The 19,569-nt window shown below is 38.2% G+C and overlaps 1 protein-coding gene across 6 annotated transcripts in view; it reads right to left on the reverse strand.

The window, feature by feature from the left end:
• Positions 1–1,084: 1,084 nt before the first annotated feature.
• atp2b3b (ATPase plasma membrane Ca2+ transporting 3b) overlaps positions 1,085–19,569 on the reverse strand; it is a 42,936-nt gene continuing 24,451 nt past the window's right edge. For 2 of the 6 annotated variants that reach the window (XM_053482150.1, XM_053482147.1), the window contains 8 exons: positions 18,558–18,749; positions 17,912–18,125; positions 17,060–17,271; positions 16,801–16,908; positions 14,934–15,116; positions 10,473–10,626; positions 7,365–7,382; positions 5,067–5,235 (listed from right to left, as the gene is read on the reverse strand). In XM_053482150.1, coding sequence (XP_053338125.1) covers positions 5,210–5,235; positions 7,365–7,382; positions 10,473–10,626; positions 14,934–15,116; positions 16,801–16,908; positions 17,060–17,271; positions 17,912–18,125; positions 18,558–18,749 — 1,107 coding nt within the window. In that variant the 3' untranslated portion in view covers positions 5,067–5,209. Of the gene's footprint in view, positions 5,236–7,364; positions 7,383–10,472; positions 10,627–14,933; positions 15,117–16,800; positions 16,909–17,059; positions 17,272–17,911; positions 18,126–18,557; positions 18,750–19,569 lie in introns of all 6 variants that reach the window. The other 4 variants (XM_053482146.1, XM_053482145.1, XM_053482151.1 and 1 more) reach the window with 3 other exon arrangements.

The following is a 19,569-nucleotide window of genomic DNA, read 5'->3' on the forward strand; positions in this document are numbered from 1 at the left end:
ATGCTCTGGTGGGACACTCACTCATCATCTTTAACGCTTTATGCTCTATACAGGGTCACGGGGAGGAGGAGGAGGGGGGGTTACCCTATTTCAGGATACTTAGGGCATGAGGCAGCTCTGGGACGGAGTGCCAATTCATCACAAGGCTTACACACATACAAACATGCTCATTTACCCACTATTTGGGAACGCGAATTATCCTAATCTGCATGCCTTTAGGCTGTGGGAGGAAACCTGAGTACCTGGAGGGAACCCACCGAGCACGGGGAAAATTTGCAATTGTCATATACATTTCATTCACATTTGCAAATTCCCCAAAACTTAAAAGAACTGAAGAGCAATGTTGTAAAGAAGAATGGGCCAAAATTCCTCAACAATGATGCATAAGACTGATAAAGTCATGCATAGAATGATTCCTTCAAGTTATTGCTGCTAAAAGTAGAACTACAAGCTATTGAATCATGGGAGTACTTAGTATTGTCCACATTTTTTTCTTTTTGGTTTCATTCATTCACTCACTCATTGTCTATACCTGTATTCCTGTATTCAGGGGCACTAACTTCTCCTTGAGTTTGAACTACACAGACTTCACCTTAAAAAATGAGGATGTTTTTGATAGTGCCTATAAGGCACTTAAGTCACTCTGGATAATAAGGTTTGCTAAATGCTGTAAATGTACTCTATTTATCATTTAAAATTAGAATACACTAATTCATTTATTCATTCCTTCTTTTGTAAATGAATTATCCGCTCAAGGGTGCAGTCGATTTGGATCCTGTCCCAGGAACACTAAATGCAATCCAGGCGAATTCACTCCAGATTGAATGGCAGTCTATCACAGATATCCATGCAGATAACTTAACACAGCCAAACCACCTGAGAAAACTGGAGAACCTGAAGTAAATCTACATAAGTACAGGGAGAACAAAACTCCAGACAGATAATAACCCAAGCCACCCACGCCTGTCATATCCCAAAAAAGACTACTAAATGCCCAGTTTTTTTCAGCATATTTAACTGAAAGCTACACTTCAGTGATTGGATACTGTAAAATAATCGACCACTCTGATATTAGGCTTTATTTTCCAAGAATGTTATTGCTTTCGAGTTTGGCACAAATGTGTGATTATTATTTTCATGCATGCGTGTTCCCCAATATTAAAGAAATTAAAGAAAGCACAGCCACACAATGAAACACAACAGCAGACACTGGTCAAAGTTATTATTGTACAATACTTTTTTTTTTTTTTTATACAGACAAAAAGTGTTAACTTATTTTCCCAGTAAATTCTTAGATTTCCATACAGTTTAGTCTACAGTATACAGGTGTGTTCTTTCATCATATATAGATACTTTTTCGCTTAGGTAACAGGCAGGTAATTATTAATATATTTAATAGTCTGGATTTTTTTTCTCTTCTTTTTTTTGTCTTTTTTGTTCATTGTAGCGCAGTAATTGTATGCTCAGGAGAATGTGCGACTGTCTGTTTTTTCCCCATCAGTTAAAAGAGCACTGCTGGAAAAAACAATAATAGTTATATAATCATAATAATAATAATAGTAATGTACAAGATGTTTAATTTCAATATTTTACAAAAAAGCAAAATAGGAAAATAAATAGGGGAAGAGACAAAGAATAAAAGGAAAAAAAAAATATATATATATGCTTAAATTGTAAACAAATGACGCACGTGCACATTTTGGCAAAAAAATGTACAGCATTGGTGCAGTTGTACAATATATTATAATTTTTATATTTAATATATTATATACTCTTTTCACATTTTTTTCACCTTACCTTGAATGAACGTCCTACAACAAAATGGAAAAAGGCAGACAATGGAGTTTTTCATTAAATATTCCTTTAACACTTTTTAATTTGTCATCTGTAGACACTGTAGTTGACTTGTAGAGCTGGGATATCCTATGTATGACCTAACATAATTCATCCCTCAGTGGAGCTGAATATAATTGGGACTACAATGTAGATATTTAGAATTGACATCCTTTAAAGATATAGATTTTTAAGATTATTTTAATGCAGTTAAGCTTTATTTATGATCAGGTAAAATTAGGCAAAGGATATACCATAATCATGGGATGATCAAGTTTAGTGATCGTTTCTGTCTTCACTGTCAGTCGGTTTAGTGAGCTGACAGTGTCAGTGCATTGAAATGGGCCCATGCATCCTCAAAACCTACCAGCGCTCTCAATTCATAAGACTCTACTGGCACTGTTACACAGTAACATGGACCTATCCAATCATTTGGACACATATGGAAAGAGATCATATATTTAGCCCCAAAGTAAATAAATTGGATGAAGATATCACACTCTGTGTCCTAATAGTCTTTCCTTTGTATGCTGAAATTTGCACACCCTTCAGCTCAATAGTTCTGATAACAAGTTGACAAGCCACCCATTTTAATTAATGTATTCAATGATATGTAAGAAGCAGAAAGAGCCATCACTCCATTCTAAGGCTCTGTTCTGTAGTTATAGGAGAAAAGGGCAGAGGAACTGAAGAAGAACATTTGCAGTCGACAGCACATCAATGACCATAAGAAGAAATGAAGACTCCACCTACTGCTGAAGAGACAGTAAAAAACTGACCAGTGAAAATGGACCAGCAACAGACAAATGTGAAGGTTAACAATGATAGCAAGGTGCGCTATGATAATTAACACATGCTCTGCACAGACACCATTGAGCAATGCAACAACATGATCCATCAGTGTTCATGCTTGCATTGTATACTTTAAACATTTGCCAGTCGCTCACAACTGGGCACTCTAGAAAAGTATTCTATACAGATAAAGGATTTCTGAGAGCCCTATGTACATTTTTATCAAGCTTATTTCACAGAGCTGTGGACAGGGCAGTCTGTTGCATAAGTGCCGGTCCTATTTCCCAGATGATTGTATTGCATTGCAATGCATTGACTAAGAGCAATATGATCTTGGCTGTGCCAACCCGGAATTTTATGTGGTACAAGAGGATTTTGTACACCACTGGCATGCAGATCAATGAAATGTTAATGGAATGTACTCAAATCTACTGCTATGTATCATGGCGTCATGCTTGTTGTAGTATGTTATGGCATTTGATTTTTTTTTGGTATTACTGTCTGATACCAAAACATTTATAGCAAAGAAAAGTGCATTTGCATTTTGTCAGAGTCCACTGGTGACCGCAGAAATAGTTGACCTTTAAACCGAACCAATGAGCTCTGATCATGTGCAAAGGTGATGTCTCACAGATTGTCCATCATTCATTTCTATGATATTAAGCACATAATGAAAATCGTGGCAGTATAAGATGAGTGTTTCTCGCTCTGGTTCAGACCCTGAAACCACAGTCTGCAGTCAGATGTTTGACTTGATTACAGACATTTTGCACTACCTAACAATATGTTAAATAAAGCAAAACATGAACCAAAAAGCAAAAGTGACTATGAATGAATTTAAAGGGCCAGAAAGCGTCGGTTATGAACGAATCATAGTACTTCACAATGCTTTAAAGGGTAAATGCATTTTCTTGGTGAAATTTGCAAAACAAGTAAAATGTAACAAAATTAACAATTACAAACCTAAAATGCAATGGAATGCTAATACTGGGCAAGTCCGCATCCAGTGTAAGCTGTTAATTGGCCAATGTGATCACAGAAGTGACTCCGGCCTACACTGATATGACTAAAGGTTGTCAAAGCCTGCAATCAATAGATAATCTATGGGTACTTGCCCAAATCTTCTACCCTGTAGCAAATTTCAAGCAATACACATTTTTTTAATGCCAAAACAACATCGTTGCATTTAAACAAATCTTACTTCCAATGAAAGTTTATCAATTGAGCTTAACAACAGGCAGCCAGAAAATTTTGCTCATATTTTCTACAAATATAATTTCATTTAATGGAATAATGAATGGCAGTAATGTTTAGTTTAGGTTTGCTATTTGTAGACTCATTAAAATGTAATTATTCATAACTTTAAATGTATTGTATCTTTGATTTGTTAGTACTTATTTTTGTTTTGTTTTTCTAGGTTTTTTTTTTTTTTTAGGACAGACACAACACATATACACGCACACAGAAATAGACGAAGCGAGACTGAAAAAAATGTCGAGCAGACAATAAATAAATAAATAAATAAATAAATGTGTTAAAGCTACTCCATAAAGCATTAGTTATATTGTAATAAAAGTTGTATTTTCAAATATAGTGATGACAACCTGAACACTAATAATGATAATAGACTGTAGAACTAGTTATGATAATTATAATAATAATAATAATGATGTTAATAACATCAATAAAAAGTGGTGCGATTTGACTTCTTACTCTGCCTGCATGTAATGCCACTGCACTCTGAAAAGTCAAGTCACAGATATGATTTTACCATTAAAAGCCCAATCTGTCAATGACACCCCGCCTCTCCTCTCAGCCTCATATCTACCCTTACATCTTAACTTATCTGGATTTTTTTTTAATGCGAAAATAAACCATTCCTATGTTGCTCACCTTCCTAGCCCTGGTGTCAGTTACCATAGGTGCACAATACACTGACCTCCTCTTAGTACAGTGAGAGGAGGCAGTGCATGTGTGAAGCTGTAAAACCAGACAGACTCATGGATGGTTTGAGGTGGTAAGGGAGAATGGGTAGATCTTGTGTGTTTTTTTAGTTTTCTCGAAGGTTGAGCAGATCAATACTGTGTCCCCAGAAGCCCCCTTCCCCCATCATATCACAGATATGCAAATGAAGCAATGAATATCTTGTCTTTGCTCTGTATCCAAAGTCTATCAAGTGCCCTTCCTCTGGAGTGCAAGCAGTCAGAGTGAAGTCTCCAGGCTGAGAAGGGGGCACATCTGTCGGGAATGAGTGGTCCAGTGTGCGATGTGTTCTGTGGGTTGGGTCAGATGATGCATGCTGCTCTGATTAGCATTGTTGTTGCGGTTGGGGGTAGCTGGGAGGCTGTACTGGCGATAAGGACGTGGTGGGGGACGAGAACGCTGGACCGGAGGAGGAGGTGGCTTGCGGAAGGCCGGGTGCAGGTGGTGGTTGTGCTTGGAGAGCTCCGACTCATCGTCAATGTCTGTGTCGTCGATCAGAGGGATGTTGTGCATGAAGTCGTTGATGAGAAACTCAGGATGTGCCATGAAGTTGTGGATGGAGTTCCTGGAGTCAGGCTTCTCGATGCCGTCGTAGAGGGAGCTACGGAACGCTTTCACCACCCGCATCTGAGTGAGAGGATGGGATGTGGAAAAGAGAGAGGGACAAAAAAGAAAAAGAAGAGAGTAATATGTAGGATTTGAGAAGGGAAAGAAAGAGAAGAGGACGAGGAAGAGGCAGAAAAAGGGTGTAGTGGAAAAAGTAAGAGAGGGGTGGAAGCAAAGATATCTCTCAGTTTGTACCTGGTAGTCAGAGACTTTCCTGGACATGCCTTATTAATGCATAGACAGCTCAAGATCAAGTTGCTGCAATAGAAATTCAAGGCTAACAGTTCTAAAGTAAACGTATCATTTTTTAAAAGAAATTTCTTTAAGCAAGTGAATTCCATATTTTTCTTATAATTATCTTAGAATTATTCCGGTCAGAAGTGAGGTAGTTAGGGTGTATTTTTTGTTATCTGGACATATCTTGCGCAACAAGATCTTAAGAGTTTTTCAAAGAAGGAGAAATGTCGAGAAAAAAAAAACAGAAGTGAGGTAGCAGGAAATGGACTCATCCAGTCAGTTTACGACTGTCAATCAGTCAAGTAGATGGATGTTCATTCTCATAAACACAAAATGGAACATACTGGGCTTCACACAGAAAGACAAATGGAAGCACACAGTTACGAATACAGCCAAAAAGAAATGAATGCTTGCTATGTGTGTATACCAACCAATCAGAACGAAAACAAAAAGAGTGACAAATGCAGGCAGACACCGAAAGACAGAGAGGGAAGTATGACAAATGAATGCTTTAATGCACACACGCAGACACACAGGCAAAGGACGAGACGGTGGGTTAGAATCTGCATCAGTGTTCTGAGTGGAGCATTAAAGGTGAGAAGGACAGATACAGACAAGTGACAGGGATTACAGATGGTGGGATGGAGGAAGGATGCACTCACACTGCACCCACACTCAAAAGGAAGTATGACTGATGCCTCATTTACTCTATCTAATAACCAGTCGTGCGGTTATGGAAAACATAAAGCAAATTAAGCGAAAGCTCTTTAGTCACCATGATTTTGTAGCATGCATAGCCTAGAGAAGCCATCAATCAATGAATGTTGATGTGAGATTTTATAGAAGAGAAGAGTTATGCTGATGAAGTGTGTCTGTAGTCTGTTGTGATGTTTTTTTTTTATAATTTTTTTTTATCCTGAACATTCAGCATTTTGTTCTCAATGAATGCTATGAACATATTTTTTTAAGGGATTCGATGCAACAGGCTTTGTGAACTGTCATATGTTTTCTTACAGTCTATTACATAAATGAATGCTATGAACATATTTTTGTGAACTGTCATATAAGTAATATGTCTTCCTACAGTCTAATGAATAGATGATAGTATGCGAAGGGCTACACAGTGATCTCGCTTATAATAGAATTATAGAATCTAATAACATGCACCCTTTTGGAGCCTAGTGTTTTGCCAATCCATGTGCTTGAAACCAACTGGTGCGACAGGCAGCACTGTCATGCTGACAAGCTCAGGACAGGTCCAATAAACATCAGCATGGCAGATACAGAAATCCTTTGTTAGTGGCTAAGCCTCTTCAGCACTAACAGATCACTGACTCGGTACAGTATGATATGCCCGTCTCTGTAAGCAACTTAATTGATATCGTTCAAGACTTGGAGCCATTCTAAGGCATGCTAAGTAGCAGTGGATCATTTTGCATGGTGGTGTCGAGCGGATCATTCAGGGAGAGAGACTGCGAGAGAGGAAGAGAAAGAGACAGCGGAGCATCTTTTGACATGCAGCAGCGCAGACAAGTGCAGATGGGTGAAAAGAAGAGCTGATACATTTCACTGCGAGCTGGATAATCGGGGGAAAAGAGTGCAGCTACAGGAGCCGATATGAAACCAACAGACACAGCGACGTGCTTAGTCCAGTGCGGCTGTCTCATTCTGTTACAGAAAGCGAAAGAAAAGTGCATAAAGGAAACCAAAGGAAAGAGAGTGTATGATGATATGCAGCCAGTCTCATGCTGTAAGGACAAATAAAACCAAAGCAGTAGGACATGTACACACAGACACATTGCTGATGTATATAACGTTTAAAGATGAAAAGATTTGAGTGCACATTCCTTTGCTGTGGCCAGCGGGTGGTGCAGCCCAACTCTCCTACCCCTCTTCCCCAGTCAGAAACTCACCCAGCAAAGGAAAAGAGGCTAAATGAACCAGAAAGAAACAAAGATTCAAACAACAGAAAACAACAACCAAACAACCAAACAGGAAGAAAAGGTCAAGCATTTGGTTAAGTGCTTATCTGTTTTTCCAAAGAGCCTGTTTGTTAGCAAGAAAAGAAAAAAAAAGACTTCCTGCAAATCTTGAACAATTTGAATATTGTTCTCATTTTGTTGTTTTCTTTTTGCTCTTTGTTTTAAAGTTTTTTTTGTTTTTTTACATGGATACAGGTAAACGTTCGAGTATAATGCCCACAGTAGAGGAATGGAGGAAAGCAAAAAATTGGGTGTTAAATGATATTTTTGTCTTTGCTCAGGATGTTAGCATGCCAGATTAGAGTCCACTGTCTCCCCACGCTGTCCTTCAAAGAAAAATGCTTGATGGAAAAACTTTATCATTAATTTTTTTTTATATAAAAATATGCTCCATTCATTAAATGTTTTTTGTTTTATTTATTTTTTTATTTTTTCTCCCAATGATTTTTTGCAAATCATTTGCAGCTAGGGGTCACAGAAGCAAAAATAAAGTGAGTAGAAGCAGAGGTGGAGGAAATGCTTAAAGAAGCTGTGATGAAAAACTCAATGAGGATGTTCCAATAAACAAATGACCTCACATCCTGATGATCTCATTTCGTGCCTGAGGTTCGAGATCATCAGCATGACCCCATGGTCTATGAGCTGCCCTAATGAAGAGTTAGTCAACATTTACTTCATCAGTGATCCAATGAATGTAAAAAAAAAGTAACATGATTTCAAGTGGAAAGTCACATGACTGTGACCATGAGGATGTTAATTGAAAAAAAGAATTCTTAAATAATCCTCACACTTATTAATCCGTTTGGACAAAGATGAAAAGGCCAGATTTACCGCAAGTAACCAAAGCTTCAAGCAACAGGAAAAGCTTTTATAACTCATGTTCAGTTATAAACATTTCCCGATGAGAACTCTCCTCAGCGCACACACAGTGACTGACGGAGTGTATGTGCATTTGGCAGTGGACTGTTACCATAAACGGTAAATGTTTGAACAAATGAGAACGCTAACAGGCAAGAGGTAAACATGAATATCCATCAGTGGCAGTGTCCTTTTCAGCCTCTGGTTCACAGTGTAAGCATGTATTACAAAAACCCCATATGGAAACAAAGATGATTTTAGAAATCTCAACCTTTGAATAACTTCCCTGTTTCATTATATATTTTTAATATATACTTAAAAAATCAGATGAGTGACTGAGGTGACTTAACAGGCACTTCAATTGCATGAGCATACTGAATTGTAGACATGAGAGGACACTCATCCACTCGCGCACAAACAAACACACACACACACACACACATACACACACACACACACACATATATATGCAAATCAAGATGAAATGGGATGGGTCCCATACACAGCATGAAATGATAAGCATGTAGTAACACACAGAACAGACAGCTGTGGGGTATGAAATGAGCAAATTTCTAAGCTGCTACCAAAGTCAAGACATGCAAACAAAGGCGAGATGGAGGAAAGTAGAAGGCTAAAAGAAAAATGGAAAAGCTAAAAGCACCTCGTTGTTTGAGAAGCTTTCCGAATTAACAATCATGTAATACATGAAATTAAAAAAAATCTTAAGCATAACAAGAACTAATCAAGTGGTAAGGAATTTTTTAGCTATTATACTTTAGATGATGTATAATTATATACAAATATTTATATTTAGAATGTTTTTTTTTACTTTATAATAAAGATCATTTTAATATTCCTGATAAAGCACTTGGAGTAGAACACGTATCCTACAGAAAAAGGTAGAAGACAGGAAAAAAGAACAATCATAAAGGATCGATGAACCAATGGTACACACAGAGACATAGAGTGAGAGATAGAAAAAGATCGAGGAATAGATTAAAAGCTGACAAATGGATCTGTGGAAGTAAGAAGTACAGAGACATTAGAAGACACGTTTAAAAAAATTCAAGCGGATGAACTACAACCTGCATTATTTAAAATAACCATGAGGAAAAAAAGAGAGAGAAAGAAAGATAGAGATCAGAACCTTATAGGGCTTATACTCGAAGGTTTACCCCTTTTACAGGGCTGGAGCAACTCACCACACTTTTGAAGTGTTTAATTACCAGAAAAGCCTTTTGGGTTTTAGCTTGAGCCAAAAAAACACGCTTGACAACAGAAACCTCACGAAAAAAAAAAAAAAAAGAAAAGAAGAAGAAGAAGGGGCTGCCATGTTCTCTCTGCATTTCCTCAAATCATTATTGCATACTTTCCTTTTCTGAGAGCAGGAGCAATGGTTGTGATACATGATCAAATGAGAGCAGGATTCCTTACCAAATTTTATGGTGTTCCATTTATAGGCACCATCATTCTAGAGGCAGGAATATGTGCTCCAATGTACCAAAAAAACTTTCCAGAACTTAGTAGACAGCTATTTGAGCTATTGTTCCATTATGAATGATTACATATAGCTCTGAAGTGGATGCTGGAATCTGAATGTAACCCAACCCTAAGAGGGAAACTCTAAACTACAAACATCCCCCTTTAGAGGAGCCGACACGGCACATAACAGAGTGCATTGATGCTGTTAAGTGCTCTGATTGAATGAAAGCAAAGAGACAGACATAGAAAGAGAGAGAGAGAGAGAGAATGGCGTACTTGGCCCATCCAGAGGATACAGAAAACAAAACCAAGCCCAACAAACAAGAAAAACCGAACAGCAAGAGGAGAGTATCAACACAGCAAGACGCAGGGGTGGGAGGGACACGAAAAACAGCACTCCACACAATTACACAGCCCAGCAAAGAGCCACTCACAGAAACCACAGTAACCACTTCTCAATAAAAAAAAGGAGATATACAGTACATGTTATACACTGCACAAGTGCAATGTGTGTATGTGGGCAAGTAGATGTGCTGCAGAATGTTTCTGAAACATTTATTGTGTGTGTGTGTGTGCCAGTGTGTCTCTGTCAACAGTTAAAGGTGTGAGGTGTGTGCGTCTGTCTCTGTGTAGAATGTGTCAATGATTCTATGTATAAAGTGTGTGTTATGTCTGTCACAGGGAAAGCAGGGGACTCACTCCCAGGGGCGGCGCTTGCATTGGCAGTGGAGAGAACTACATGAGTGGGGGTAGAAATATTGGTTACGTCATGGAGCTGGCTGAGCACAGAGGAACGCCGTCTCACTGCACCCTGAAATGAACCACTCCTCTTGAATGTACTCACTACCTCCATCTGCAGGAGAGAGAGAGAACCATAACACACATACTTCAGACACAAAAAAAGGACAAAGCAAGGGGAGAAATCCAGGAGGATAATATATTTGTGGCAGTACCAGGTGAACATAATATATGAGCTGTACCAGGTGAAAATTGTTATGACATTTAAAATAGTTATCACTCTTAGCCTTTCACACATTCCTGACTAAGAAGCTAAGAAGTCACAGACACATACATTCGTCAGAATCATTCGTCAGAACACACTTTCAAGCCCATCTAAACATACCGTATGCTAAGACTAACTAAACTAAATCTGGAGCACTCAAATAACTGGTCAGTCCTTGACCTAGACCGTGCTAGGTATGTAACCAAATATAAATACATTATTGGGAATTCACAGGTAATACTTTTTAATAAATAGAAATACAGATGTAAATAGGAGCCATGTATGTTTTTTGAGCATCTGGATTGGAATCACACATGATATTACAAAAATTTGCAAGCAGTCAGGTAGGAAGCTTGCAATGGCCATGTTTTCATTAATGCAAGTCTCTGCAGAATAAATTTACACTGTTTACTTATTCATTCTTAGTAACTACCTAGTCAAATCATATTGGTTTAAATTCTGCTATTAGTTTGTTTGCATTCTGAAAAATAAAACTAAGTAAATTTGAAAGATAATACTGCGAGAAATAATGAACTTGGGTGTACTGTAGGTTGAAAAACTGCCAGAACCTTAATTCATAGGCACGACCAAGAGTACTGACAGTTTTGGACTGCAACAGTTATCAGCTTACCCTTTAGATAAACAAAGGCAGGAATTGCGGTAAAACCTCTTATACACCTGCAGGGGAATCAGTGCTCGATTAATCTGATTATCTCTTTCAGGAGCGCAGTCATGGCGACTGGAGTGTACACACTTTGCCAGAGCCTCCCTTGAATTAAAGCCTTGATCAAATTCAGCTGACTGATGATATGAGTCTTCCTGCTGTAATGTGTGTTGTGTTTTGCCAACCCCATGTCGCGTGAGGAGAGAGTCGATGAAAATCTTGTAAGGGGCTTTGTTAGCACTTTTGTGGATGCCACCCCTATGTTACATCCTATAGTCTTCGTCCATCATATTCATGTATATGTGGATTTTAGTAAGTACGATAAGGCAATCAATGAGTGGCATTGTAAGTGCTAGAGTGTAATCGCTCAAGTCTGGGTATGTCTGTGAGTGTGAATATGTGTGTTTATGGTTCTGAAAGTCCATTTCTCTCTTTTTGGTTGTAAATGTCCTGTTAATTTTAATAATGTGTACAAAATAAGTTTTAATCATCATATTGAAAAAGTCTTGAGCCTCCCCTCATTTCTTTATATTAAATTTAATTATGTAGATCAAAAAATGGGAACAACTGTCTTACTGCAACAGGCTGCAGAGTTCTGCAAGTTTTAATTGGTTGTTTATGAAACAACCTCAGCAGCAACCTCTTTTTCCCTCTCATCTGTTCTTACCACTAAGCATTCAGCATCAACAGTAAACTACTCACCAGCCTGATCATCTGTCATCATCTGCACCTGTTTCTCTCTGGTTCATGCCTTTAGTTAGATGTATTTAAAGCTTGAATGATTCATAGGTCACTGTATGGCTTAACAAAAAAAATCATTGCTCTGAAACTGGTCGGGTACAGGGACAGGACTAAAAACGAGAGCCAAAACTTGCCAAAAATAAGAGCCAAAAAAGTCCTTCAGGAAACTTGGCAAACTGCTCATCAGGATTAATTTAAAAATAAAAGACTTTACTTTCTTTAAAAGTAAAATATGAAGAAATGAGGGGTGGCTCAAGACTTTTGCACAGTACTGCACTTAATACTTGAACGTACTTGATAAGTGAAAAAAGATTGATGCTAAAGGGATTCAAGGGGGTTTTGTTTTGGGGCTGTAAAATGTCTAATGATCCCCAGTCTTTGGAGTATGAGAAACAAATCAGTTTACTCTGACACAATTCCCTGTAATGGTACTGGATTAGCAAGACCTTTCTTTGGTTTTTGCACTGTACTTTGAAGACATTTGGGTTTGATGAACAATATGATAGAATTTCATCTAAACACATGGGGATTAATAGAAATAACACTTTATATTTGTGGGGCCTCCCAGGGACAGGTGTATTTATACTTAGATATAATGACATTTTAATCTCACATTTATAATCTATTTACATCCTGTTATTCCTGATTATTCCACACAGTTAAACCATAACCAGTTTATGGGTTTTACAGCAAGGAGGTGAACTACTTGTTCAATCATAATTTTTAATTATAAATAATTTTTAAAATTATATTTCTTCCTCAGTATTATGTGTGTACTTAACACATTGTGTACATGTGTGTACTTATTGATTAAATGATACAGCAGCACAGCAAGTCTGAAGGAATTAAACAAATGATGGGTCTTCAACATCTTTTGTCCTCAGCCCCCCTTTTTTGGCTTCACCAAAGAAGAACACTGAGTCCACATACAGTATTTGATGTGGCACATGTTTTACACTGCATGGCCATTTTGCTGCACATCTCCAAAATCATGCACTCAGGATGGTTACCTGACCGACCTCAGCAGTGAGAGCACGGCATGCTTGATACTAGTGCAACAGGGAACAAGTCATCTTAAGCAAATAAACTGGTTGATAAACGTTTTTAGAACTGTAATGGGAAAGGCTTATGATATCACGATACATAAAGACAAACAGCAATGCAGCATTACAAAAAAAAAAATTTCTCTAAAATAATTGTCTCAGAAGCTGATTATTCAGAAAAATTGTCCTATAGTTAATCACAATGTAAATATTAAACTGTCCTCTAATATAAAACACGGCCATACTGTAGACATATTCTAGTATCAGCTAAGAAGTTTCCATTTTCCATTTTTTATAATCAAAAACTTCTAGGCTACACCAGAAGGTCCAGTTTCAGTGCTCACTCTTTGCACCACTAGTTCCACTGTAGTTACTAAATAATTCATAGTAAGTACAGAATAATATGCTTTACGATGAATAATTGAACAATAGGGACTTGAACGAGTTAATGTACTCATTCTATTGGACCCTACTGATCGTCCTCCCTGAGTCTGCAGATTCACTATGAGCTGAAGTCTAGAAATACTTAAGTGGCCTGCACACATTTTTACAGGGTCCTACATCCTGTCAACACTCTCGGTGCTACAGTCTTTGCATCCTTTTTGGATTCCTTTATCAGCAGTCACACCAGCTCTCTTTCTATCCTTCACTAAGCCTATTATCCAGGTCTGGTAAACCACACACACTGACATCATGGACACCAATTTAACAACCTTACTCTGCAAAGAGCCCACACACATCATCACACATCTCTTATAGTGTCTTGAGTGTCTCTTCAAAGCTCTTCCACTGTGCTCAGCTGTCTCTTTCCTACCTGGTCTATTACTGGTTACGAGACAGAGAGAAGGGAAAGCACTGCTGCAACAGTGAGAGCATGTTCAATATAACATAACACACACACACACACACACACACACACACACTGTACAGGCACAGCTATGATAACAAAGGGATACTGGGTATGGAAAGATAACAATCAATGCTATTTTGTTTGTTTAAAGAAGAGAATGAATATTAAAATACTGTAAAGACGTGGAGGAAAATGAAAAGACAGTTTTTAAATGCTGAGGTAGAGCAAAGTGTAAGGAACCTCTTCACACTTCAACCATCTTCATGCATCATGTTGACAAGAATAATTTACATAAATGTTCTAAAGATTAGTATTATTTATTAAAATGAATAAGAAACTATTATTAACTATCCCCCATCCCACACACTTATTTTAAAAAGTACCATGATGGGTTGCTGTACAATGTTAAACACTTAAATCATATGAAGATAATTAGCCCTTGGTATCAAAAGACGAGCCATACAAGGGTGTTCCATAGACCCCGACTGGATGTAACCTGTAGCACAGAGGCAAAGGTAAAACTTAAAAAAAAAAAAGGTCTCTAAAGGACTTCAATTACAAAATAGAGTAATACAGATCTGAGCATGGGGAAGGTTTAAAAATCTATACTCTTTTACTAAAGGGTCCCAAGAAAACAGAACAAAGACAGACAGAGGTTAGGATGAGATGATGTTTTGCTGATGCTGAGAAAGCATCTACAGACAGGAGAGAAAGAGTAGACAAAACAAAAACAAAACATAATTCTTTAACAATGATGATAGTCTACTTTCCATGAATACCAAAGCACCTAGGACTACTGAGACTACTTCTAGCAATGAAAGTGTTCAGGGGAGAGGGAAGATGGGCATACACACAGCACCTGAGTCTGGATGCGGTTGAGGCCTCTGAACCAGAGGATCTGCCCCCTGCGCAGCTCTCTTTCTGCATGGTCGATCTCCTCCTCATCCTCAGCCAGCTCATCCTCGGTCATCTCATCTGTGCCTGGCCCTGTACCTGCCTCTTTTAGACATTTCAGGTGACTGGTGGGCACTGTGGCAATGACCTGGAGCACAGAGACAGATCATCAAACATTAGAATTTGGTGGACATAGATGGACTATTGTATGTACAACAGAGACTCAGAAAGAGAAAGTCTCCTCTGAACGTATTGGAATGGCAAGGCCAAGTCTTTTTTAAGACATTTGAGTTAAAGATTAAAAGATGAATTTAAGATGATTATTTGGACGATGATTAAGATGATGGTTTATTATTTCAGTTTTTATTTCCTGACATTTATATCTAAATGCTAACATGAAACTACCTAAATGTATTGGAACAGATTTTCAAGTCCTAAAGTAAACTAAAGTCAATAGCACTTACACTGATTAGCCATAACACTAAGACCACTACCCGGTGAATTGGATAACATTCATTATCAATTATATACCTGGTGACAGGGTCATGGGCACGTTTATGTCTGCGCGGACCAAAGGCCAGCAAGTCTGGCCTGATACCAGATGACGGTCAATGCAGTATAAAAGTCAATGCTGGACTTGACAGTAAACACCCAGTGGATCATAGCCTACCATGCACAAGGCTTATCAGGCAAAGAGTTCAAGGTTGTTCATCTGGCTCCAAATTCCCAAGATTGCAATCTGATTAAGCATTCGTGTGTCCAATCCATGGAAGTCCCACCCTGCAACCCACAAAACTCAAAGGATCCACCGCTAATTATCCAGTGCCAGACATCACAGAGGTGCCGGAAGGTCCCGTTGCCCTCATGCCCCAAGGGGCCAGAGATGGCCTGGTATCATAAGGGGAACCTAAAATTAGGTTTTTAAAGTTAATGGTTTTAATGTTATGGTGGATCTGTGTATATGTGGTTGAATATCTCCTGCTTGTAATAACTACATCAAGCCACAACTCAAAGACACCACCAAACAGTTGTGTTCTTCTTTCTGCTGTACTTTTCCAGATTTATGACAAAGCTTCTTCCAGTTATTATTTGTTTTTTTATGGAATTTCTCCAACCAGTCACTTGATCAAGAAATAAAATACACACTCAATTGGGTGAAGTCTGTTTGCTGACATATTCAGTTGTGTGATTGTCTGGCCAAAATTTGTCCTGATGTTGATATCCCATTTAGATTAGACGGGATACCGTGTGATACCTTCAACCCTGTCGTGGTGAGGTTATTGCTGATGGCAATGACTGTTTTGGCTGTCTTGTGCTGTTGTTGGCTGACTTGTTCAACATGTGGTTGCTGGTTGTTCAATGTCTAGTTGTTCTGGTTTTTGTGTGGTTTTTGTGATTACTTATTCTCAAACCCAAATGACTTCAGTGTCTAAAACAGTTTTTAGAGCTTTTGGAGGGGAACAATTGATGTCAGAGTGATCTACAGCATTAACATATGTCATTATGCATGCAAAAATATGCATAATGACATAAGGACCATTCTAAACATTACAATTTCAGTGAGCATGATCAGCATGCCATATTTGTGTTTTGAATTTTTATAAATGGCCTCAAAACACTAGCATGGTCAAAAAAAACATTATTTTCATCTGTTTCGCCAAGACTAGATCTTAAACACTTGAACTATGTAGTGTATAGTTAAATTATAACTATTTTTCAATAAGAATTTATTTGCTCTGTCTGTTATAGAACCTTTTAAAGGCACAATGGATAATAAATTGCTTCATACTTGATTCAATTCATTAACCTTCTTCTATCTTTCCACTTCTCACCTGACCCCAAAGGAGCTCTCCAACTCCAACAAAGAGGCACCACAGCCACTGCTCCACGTTGAGAGGGGCACAGCTAAAGGGCTTCCCCCCAAACTGCACTATAACGATCTGCACAGTGAATACACACACACGAGTCACAGGTCACACTTCACTAAGTACGAAAGCCGTCCACTCTCCATATATCACAGTCAAGGCACATTCAGATGCAGAAACATTATACTTTCATTCTTAATTGGTTTAAATTTAGGAAGTGTGGGACCTGGATACCGAAGGTGCCCAGCACAATGCTGCAGAAGATGGGGTTGCCAAAGATGCCATCAAACACATTCCTCTCTCCATGGATCTTGCGAGCATTGATCTCATTAAATAGCTGCATGAGGACGAAGGTGTTGAAGATGATTGTGTAGTGTTCGGAGGGAGGCGAGTGAAGTGGAGCATTGCGCCCACTGTCGATGTTGAAGATCTTTTCTCCTGCACAGATTGAGAGAGGCACAGGAGACGGGGGTCAAAGTTGGGACAAAAACAGTAACATCAAGGACTCTTTTAAGATTTAGCAATAAAAGTGAAACAGTACAAAAAATGTCAGCGTAAACAGTTTGTGCCCTGTTTTGCACTACCTAGAACAGTATAGTACATACAGTATGATGCACACAGGGCTACTTGCCCTACTTTACAATCCCTTTATGTACACTCTACTGCACATACTCAGGATCCTCCTGCCTTATTTAATCTTATTTAATCACAAGCTAAATGTTGTGTAATTACCGTGTACAAATGTTTTTTTTTTCTTTTTGAACAGTGATTTATGTGTCTCAACATACTTGAAGAATATATCACGGTTCTGATTCTGATGTTTTAAAAACAACTTATTAAATCCTTCTCACATTCTGCCCTTAATTATGTTAGTATTTATTGTCGCGTGGTTGTATAATGTCACAAGATTGACACTTACACTTGTGCTCTACCTTCTTTGCTTCCAAAAATATTAATTTTTTATTTCCAATAACTATGATAACAGAACAATCGATGCATTTTAAATTATAATCTTTTAACACTAATCACTTGGTTGGTATTTGATTATTCCATTCTTGTCTCTTAGCTTAAATCTTACCAACAAACAGCAGAGTGAAGATGATAACAAGCTGATAGACACCATGGCCGAGAATGTTCTTCATCATGGTGAGGGAGATGAGTGGGTTGTTACGGCCGTAGGGTTTTCTCAATAGCAAGGCTTCAGTGGGTGGTTCAGTGGCCAGGGCAAGCGATGCAAATGTGTCCATAATAAGGTTCACCCATAACATCTGCACCGCTTTCAGAGGAGAGTCCTGGATAAAAAATAAAAAAACACACACACACACACACACACACACACACACACACAATGATAACAGGAATACACATAGTTTTCTGCCTTGGAGTTCCAGTCATTCTTATAGGAGGTGTAGGAAAAAGTTTAATGCTCAGTACTAAGAACCTCCAGCAGGGGGATCATTACACAGGCTAATTGGAGCATGCCTTTCCCACAATCCCCTGCCTGCCAGTGAGGTGCAATGCAGTAGGTTCTACTAACCTGCTACAGAGCTAAACTCTGAGCTAGTGCGAGCGGGCTTTCTACACTATAGAAGCACACACTAACCACAGCAATGCAGTCAATGGTTTCTAAATTAGATTCTGAAAAAGTTTGTACATGTGTATTGTTTGCTTTGTGTGCAGGTGTGTATACAGAATATACAGTGTAAATTTTTTTTGTGTATTACCTGTGTTATACAGGCTCCAGTGAAGGCCACTATGACGGCCACGACATTGACAGTAAGCTGAAACTGCAGGAATTTTGAGATGCTGTCATAGACATTCCGCCCCCACATGACTGCCTTCACGATGCTACTGAAATTATCATCAGTCAGGATGATATCTGAAGCCTCTTTAGCTACATCAGTTCCAGCTATGCCCTGAAAAAGACAGTGAAAGAGAGAGTCAGAAAGAGACAGTGGGAAGGACAGAGACACAGAGAGACAGATACAGAATATAGAAATAGAAAGGACATGTAATACTGATACGAGTTGGACAAATTTTACCATTTTGCGATTCATTGCGAAAATATCAATAGACTTCTTTCCTCACAAACGAATGACAAGTAACCTACATAGAATTAAGCAGTACCGGTGTTATGGAAAGTTCTATTAATCCCTAAGTGTTCAGAACACTACCAAAAAGCATGATCAATACAAATGCGCTGGCAGAACCAAAGTGCTCACTTTCATGTACTTTCTCTGCATTCTTACTTTATTTCACTTATCTCAGCCATCTATTAAAGATAGAAATGCCATAAGATGTTCTTCAAGTTACTTGTATTATCAGGTTACTTGTAATATAGTATCATGCTGTAATAGCTCATATACCTACAGTATATTCACAAAACACAGTTTGCAGTCAGCTTTTTTTGCTTTGTAATCATGAAATGAACATTTCACTATAAAGTCGAAGTCCTCATAAGTAGTTGCCCAAAACAACTATCGTGACGATAAATAAAAACAAATTGCTTACATTATAAGAGTTGGTTTTCATATTGGGTCACAACAGTATGAATGAATTATTGACAGACAATAGACTTTAATTGCAAACGTATAGAGAAATTAAATAAAACAAGCACAAAAAAAAGATGAAGAAAAAAGAAAAAAAGAAAAAAGGGAGAGATAAGTACTTTTGGTGCAGGAGGACCTGCTGGGAGATCATTAACACAGTACAGTAGTAGACATGGATTTTTCTCTG

Source organism: Clarias gariepinus, chromosome 22 (genome assembly GCF_024256425.1).
Source record: "Clarias gariepinus isolate MV-2021 ecotype Netherlands chromosome 22, CGAR_prim_01v2, whole genome shotgun sequence".
Classification (NCBI taxonomy): Eukaryota; Metazoa; Chordata; class Actinopteri; order Siluriformes; family Clariidae; genus Clarias; species Clarias gariepinus.